Raw genomic sequence first — 6,973 nt, 5'->3', positions numbered from 1 at the left:
CGTGTACCTCTGGCATATTTTATTAATTTTAATGAACATTTACAGGGATTTTGGATTTCCAGTCATTTATTGTTGCACATTTCTTTCTGCCCAGCCCTCCCCCTCCCCCCCCACCAGTTCCCCAGTTCGCTTCTCTCTTTGAAAAGCAACAGAAAAATTCCTTCTTTGGTATACAGTCCGCCTGTACCCCTCCCAGTGCCCCAAATACACTCCACTATGCAACCTTAATTCTTTTGTAAAATGGGAATTACAACAAATGTACTCATTTCATAGGGTTTTTAGGCTTAAAGAAGTTCATTATTGTAAGGCACTTGAACAGTATATGACTTGTTTTACCTAGTTGTTACGTGTTTATGGAATCATAATGATTCATAACTGACCCTTCAGTGGGTTTTCAGAGGCATTTAATTACTTGAGAGGAGATTGTCCATCTTTCTCCCTTGGAATAGTTGGTGGATTTGAGCCATGTATGTGCCTTTGGGTTGGCAATCCAACTCCGTATCATTAAGCCACCAGAGCTCTCTATTTTACATTAATACTATTATAATTATATCTTTGATAGGTTGCAGCTGGAATGAGTGCTCTTTGGAGGCAAGAGTGATGAGGCTTCACCTCATACACTTTGGACATGTTGCTAGGTGGGGCTATTCCTTGGAGAAGGACATGGTGCTAAGGAATGTGAAGGGTTGGTGAAGGAGAGGAAAACTCTTAACCAGGTGGATTGACACAGTGCTCCAGTGGGCTTTAGTATGTCAGGAAGTGTGAAGATGGCATAGGACAGAACAAAGTCAGATCTTTTGTTCATAGGGTTGCTATGAGTGATACTCGACTCAGAGGCACTTAACAACAGCTGTTCTTATTTGATCAAGTTCCTCTTTTTGGACTCAGTTTTTTATAGGATTGCTATACAAAGAAATACATAGCAATAAATGCAGTATTGTTTAAAATAAAGGAAAAATTGAAAATACCCTACATGTCAAACAGTCAGGGAGTAGTTAAAGAAATGGTGGTTTTTCTATCTGTAATAATTTCTGGTTATAAAAATGTATTAGATAAATATTCTAATATGGAAAGAGCTCCAAAAATGCATTCATTTTGAAAAGAATAGTTTACAAAATACCTTACTTAGGCAACACAAACCAAGCAGTTCATGGATTTTTGTGTATGTGCCTAATTAAGTACATAAAAGAAGTTCTAAACCTTAGCAGTATAAACTTTAACAATGGTTACAAATGTGATAGAAGAAGGGCTTTAACAGTGGGGAAAAGGAAAAGGGCCTACACTGTCTTCACTTTTGTACTCACTTTACGTTGGATACTAAACAAGACCTCCACCCCTCAGTGATGAGATCAGTAGATCAGTACTGGTGAGGACTTCAGAACGATGGCAGTTCAGTGCAGCATTTTTCTAGGATGACTGCTAAGTGGAATACTTAAGTATTTTTTTTTACTTAAGTATTCTTAATACTGCTAAGTGTTTCTCTCTATATTCACAAGTGGTTTTCATTTCCTAATTTTTGTTGATTCCGTTTAGTCTGACTTATTTTGTCAATAACATACATAGCAAGAGGCTCAATAGTTTTTAAAAAAAAAGTATATCATTTAAATTGAATTCTTATTAAAGCAATCCAAAGAAACCATTAACTCTAGACCATTTCTTTTGTTTTATAGCTGACTTTGGTTTCTGTGCCCAGATCACCCCTGAGCAGAGCAAACGAAGTACCATGGTTGGAACACCCTACTGGATGGCACCAGAGGTGGTCACGCGAAAAGCTTATGGCCCAAAAGTGGACATTTGGTCTCTAGGCATTATGGCTATTGAGATGGTTGAAGGAGAACCTCCGTACCTCAATGAAAACCCCTTGCGGGTAAGTCTAATATTTATTTTATTTTAAGGAAAATTCCTTTTTTTGTGGAAAATACTTTCTTTTAAAAAGTTTATTAGAACTTGCTTATGCTAGTCACTGGCCAGGTATATTATTTGTCTACAAAAAGGAATGAAATACTGATACCAGCTATGAACCGTGAAAACATGTAAGTGAAGGGAGCCCAGACACAGAAGCTCACATGTTGTATAATTCCATTTGTAAGAACTCCAAACAGGCAAGTCTGTAGACAGAAAGTAGATTCATGATTGTCAGGCCTCAGTGGAGATTCAGTGGGACATGGGGAGGGAAGAGATGCAGTGGGATATAGGGAGGGGAATGTGAAATGACATCAGAAAGCACAGGGTTTTTCATTTTGTTAGGGTGAAAATATTCTTGAGTTAGATAGTGGTCATACGTGGTTCATGGTTACACGTTCCTGTGAATATCCTAAAAACCACTAAATTATACACTTTGGAAAAGTGATTGTTTTGGTTTATTAACATTTGTCAATAATGCTATTATTAAAAAACAACAGTACTGTATTTGAGTATAGACTTGGTGCACTTAAAATCACCCCCACATCCCCCAATAAGTTCGGCATAAGCTGGGATACAGATGCCAAAGAATTGATTATGTGAAAGGAATCAGGGCCACTGGAAAGAGTAGTGGGATTTAAGATCCTGTAGGATCAAGGATTGCTCCACTTGGAGTAGAAAAAGTAAGAAAGTGGAGTAGAACTGATGGCTGCATGCGACAGCACGGGTGAGTTGTAAGGAAAGTGTGTGGTGAAGGTGTGTGGTAGCACTGTGGTTATTAACCCAAGGCCAGCAGTTTGAATTCCTAGCTGCTCCTTGGGAGAAAAAGGTGGTAGTCAGTATCTGTGAAAGTTTCTGCCTTTGAAACCCTGGGGGGCAGATCTCTTCTTTAATAAAGTCAAATAGATAAGCTTGGCTTTACTAAAATTCAAACCCACTTTGCAAAAGACCACTTTATTTTTCAAAAGACACATTTAAAAGAATGAAAGGCCAACAGATACATTCTGCCTGTATGTATGTATACATGCAAAAACATACCTGATGATGGACTTACCAGGAACCTTTAAGATCTCAAAGACACAGTCAATTTAAAAGACGACAAAAGATCTGAGCATTTATCAAATAAAATACATAGAGGACAAAGAAAGTGTATGAAAAGATATTCAACAACATGTCATTAAGGAGTTGCAAGTTGAAACCACAATAAGATACCAATACTCACCTATTTGCTCAATAAAACTCACTGCTATCAAGTTGGAACGGACTCATAGCTGAACCTCCAGTGGCTTTTCAGAGGCTGTAATTAGTGCAGAAGGGTATTTCCCATCTTTGTTCCATAGGAGTAGCTGGTAGATTCGAACCACCTGCCTTTGACGTTGACAGCCAACTCCTTGCTCCTAGGTCATCCAGACTCCCTCTAAAAAGGTAGTCTGTTAATTGGATAATAATAATTCCACTTCTCAGAATTGAAATCAGATTCAGAAAAAAATACAGTGAAATTTGGATGAAATTACAAAGCATTCAAAGAAGATACTAAAATAATTATGTAGATGTAATCAGTTATTAGAGGACCTCTGGTGGCTTAGTGATAAGGAGCTGCACTGCCACCCCAAAAGCACATGGTTCAAATCTCCCAGCTGAATAAATCTTATTGTTTTGAAATGTTCATCTGTGACTTGAATAAAGTAATGAGAAAAGAAAGATAATATTACACTATGTATAAGTTGATAGTTAAGTTATGGTAATTTTTCCTTATGCCTTATTTAAGAGAACTCTGATGGCCTAGTGAGTAAGGTCCTGCACTGCCAACCCAAAGGCAGGCAATTGGAATCCCCAGCAGATCCACATTAGAAATATCGGTAACCTTCCAACCTCTGAAAACCCATCGGCTGTGAGTCAATTCTGACTCAGTGACAATGCCTTGGTGTTTTATTCAGTATCATTTTGGTTTTATGTATGTATTTTGAATCAGTATGTATTGCATTTAAAACCTCTCCCTAAAAAAGAACACTAATTCTCTTCTTGAAAAGAACTTGTGTAGATGTAAATCTAAACATTAGAGGAAAAATACCAAATGTAAGTGGATAGAAACAATAATGACCTCACTTTAATACTTTAGTATAGTCCTTGTCTTTAAAGAAGTAAAGGATCAATTAAATGTTCTAACATAAGAATGACAATGATGCTTTATTTTTAGGCCTTGTACCTGATAGCAACTAATGGAACCCCAGAACTTCAGAATCCAGAAAAACTTTCCCCAATATTTCGGGATTTCTTAAATCGATGTTTGGAAATGGATGTGGAGAAAAGGGGTTCAGCCAAAGACTTGTTACAGGTGAGTTTGGAAATAATGCCATTTTGGGGGAAAAAACTAACCTTTTTGAATAACAATCAAAAAACTTACGTAGGGTTGACTGATTATATTTAACTATTGATCCCATCAATGTGACAGCTACTGAATTTTTAATACTTACCCACTAGAAAATAAAATGCCTATTAATTTGACTCCAAATAATAACATTATAATAATGACTTCTATGTCTTACCAGTTCTTTTTTTGGTAATAATTTTTAATGGTTTGCAGTCGAATTACTGGTATGTAGTAATTCACGTATGTTGTGTTTCATACAGTCATTCATTATGTTTTCTATAACTTACTGTTGATCTGTGCCTATTATTACCCTGTCTTTTCAAATAAATTATTAGACCTGTCCACTGCTAGCAGATGTCAGAAAGTCAAAACGAATATTTTATAAATTTTAGGAAATTTTTTAAAATTGCATTTTCAACATTAAAAGTGATATATGCTGCATGGGATTGTACAATTTTTTTGATGGGTGGGGAAAATTGGAAAAATCTGGTGTGAAAAACAATGTTTTCGAATTTTATAAATAAACTAGTGTAATTTTTAAAAAGTGATATATGTTGGACTTTTTTGCATTTAGAATAATCTGTAGTTTATTCAATTACTACCCAAAAGTCTTCTTTTGGTCTTAATTGAAAGAAAATACTATGTGTTTCTAAGTTGATGACAGTTGCTCATTCTTCTTCCTGGCAGCATCCCTTCTTGAAACTTGCCAAGCCCTTGTCTAGCTTGACACCACTGATTATGGCAGCTAAAGAAGCAATGAAGAGCAACCGTTAACATCACTGCTGTGGCCTTGTAATCTTTTTCCCATTTTCTAAAAGAAGTCTTTTAATATATGGAAAATATTACGCTTTTAATGGGGGTTTGAAAGAAATGGTCTGTACAACATAGAAGAAAGCAAACTACTCCCTGAGAAGAAGCCCAAGAGAAGATTGGAAGGGGGAAAAAAAAATTATGACTGAAAAGAACCCCTTCTTTAGGGTCCAAAAGGAATTGTGGACTGAATCACTAGCCTTATATCTTTTGGCACACAGCCAGCCCTTCAGGGCCATTTATCATGCTTGAGATTTGTATTTTTATTTTGCTGACTTTGTTGTACTAGCCCCACCCATTGTCCCCTTTGGGGTGTGTTCAGTACTTGAATGGCACATTCGAGTTTCCGAGTATTTGTTTCATCTGCCAGTTGTATTTCCTCTCTTCTTCACAGTTTTTGTTTTCCATGACTTGCTCCTTTGGAGTTGCATCGAGAAGTTTTTCTCATGCCTAAATTCAAGGCAAGTGTGATAGAAATTTTGTAGCTCCTTATATTGGCTTAGATAGGGATTAACTTTATATACAAGGTAGGACCGGCTATAATGTTCTATTTCAGCACAGAACTTGAACTGAAGGAAGGGAAGAGTATGTGATTTTTACCTTTTTTTAACAAATGTGAAAAAGTCCGTTTTAGAAATTTCATGATAGTCAGTTGTTTGGCTTTTGTTACATGTATAGAGAGAAGACTAATAATCTATATTTATAACTAAATCGAATCTGAAAAAGAATCCCATTCACTCTTCGTCCTCACTTTTTTCTTACTGCCTACTTCCTCTTCATACTCGGCGTCAGGAACCAAAGTGCTTTGTTCTTGTTCCACCTTGGGCTTTTTATGACTTTGGTGGGTGCCAGTACCTTCTCTCCCTCCCCCTTTCATTTCTAAAAATAAGTTTCTGTATATGTTGTAATTTTAAGTTTAGATTGTTTTTTTATTAACCCTTAGTGGCAAATAATAAATTAACCATTGAATTTCCAGAATTTAAAAGTAAATCTGTCCTTTCCTTTCCCCTCCTTAGAGGAGAAAAATATTTGAGGATAGCAGAGAGAGAGTGGAGACTTGAAACCTTGATGAACCAAAAAGTACTTAGACTGTATTCATAAAAAGTAAGGAAACAAGAAAGAGGAGGATTTGTTACCTAGAGACGCAGTATAGAGATTAATCACAGGTTCGGTAGTTCCCAACTCATCAGCATCTTAGTGGCTAAAAGAATTTAAGTAACAAGCTCCTTCTCTTGATAAATCCATGGGATCACTTTAGATGCTGCATTATTTTACATTTTCTTTTTCAAATGAATAGATAATATTCCAGTTTTTAAAAATGGACAAAAGAAGATAAAATAGAATATGCTTGATGATAGTGAATACTATTTTAAGTTTAGAGGAATAAAATGGTCTGTGACCTGTAGCATCAATTATTAGTGTGAACTCTTCTCTCCTGTCCTCTCATCTTTCCTCTTGTCATTTTTTTGTGTTCGAAGAGGGATTCTCCCTTCTGATACGCCAGTCAAGAAAAAAAAAAAAAGAAAATAAGAAAAAAAAAAATACAAAACAGCCTGGCACTTTGTTTCTACCATCCCTTCTCAGTGCACTTCACCCTTCCTAGCCAGCCTGCAGTAGTACAAATCATGCGTGAAGAAAAATTTGATAATTTAGGGTGTGTTAAGGGAGCTAGCAGGGCTTTCTGTCCTCTTAGTCCCATGTAATATGTATTAAGATAATATGTATAAGGATAGAAATGGTTATTTTAGGAAGTTTTTCACAAAATTTAGTAAAACAGTGCAGTATAATCTGGAGCACTTAGGGTCTCTATTTTCAAATGGTTCTTGATCTCTGTTTTCCTCTGGATATTATTGGCGTTCTATAGCTATTTCTAAATTACTTTGTGGAACA

At 36.2% G+C, this 6,973-nt stretch overlaps 1 protein-coding gene across 1 annotated transcript in view; it reads left to right on the top strand.

The window, feature by feature from the left end:
• LOC102868610 (serine/threonine-protein kinase PAK 2-like) overlaps positions 1 to 5,392 on the top strand; it is a 50,063-nt gene extending 44,671 nt beyond the window's left edge. Inside the window, exons 12-14 of the mRNA XM_006884190.1 lie at positions 1,671 to 1,867; positions 4,100 to 4,237; positions 4,961 to 5,392. Of these exons, the coding sequence (XP_006884252.1) occupies positions 1,671 to 1,867; positions 4,100 to 4,237; positions 4,961 to 5,047 (422 nt within the window). The 3' untranslated portion in view covers positions 5,048 to 5,392. The remainder of the gene's footprint in view (positions 1 to 1,670; positions 1,868 to 4,099; positions 4,238 to 4,960) is intronic.
• Positions 5,393 to 6,973: the final 1,581 nt, after the last annotated feature.

This window comes from Elephantulus edwardii, unplaced genomic scaffold, assembly GCF_000299155.1.
Source record: "Elephantulus edwardii isolate Elephantulus edwardi_28Jun2011 unplaced genomic scaffold, EleEdw1.0 scaffold00032, whole genome shotgun sequence".
NCBI classification, from domain to species: Eukaryota; Metazoa; Chordata; class Mammalia; order Macroscelidea; family Macroscelididae; genus Elephantulus; species Elephantulus edwardii.
The sequence above is the reverse complement of the archived record's forward strand: the minus strand, read 5'-3'. Positions and strand labels throughout refer to the sequence as shown.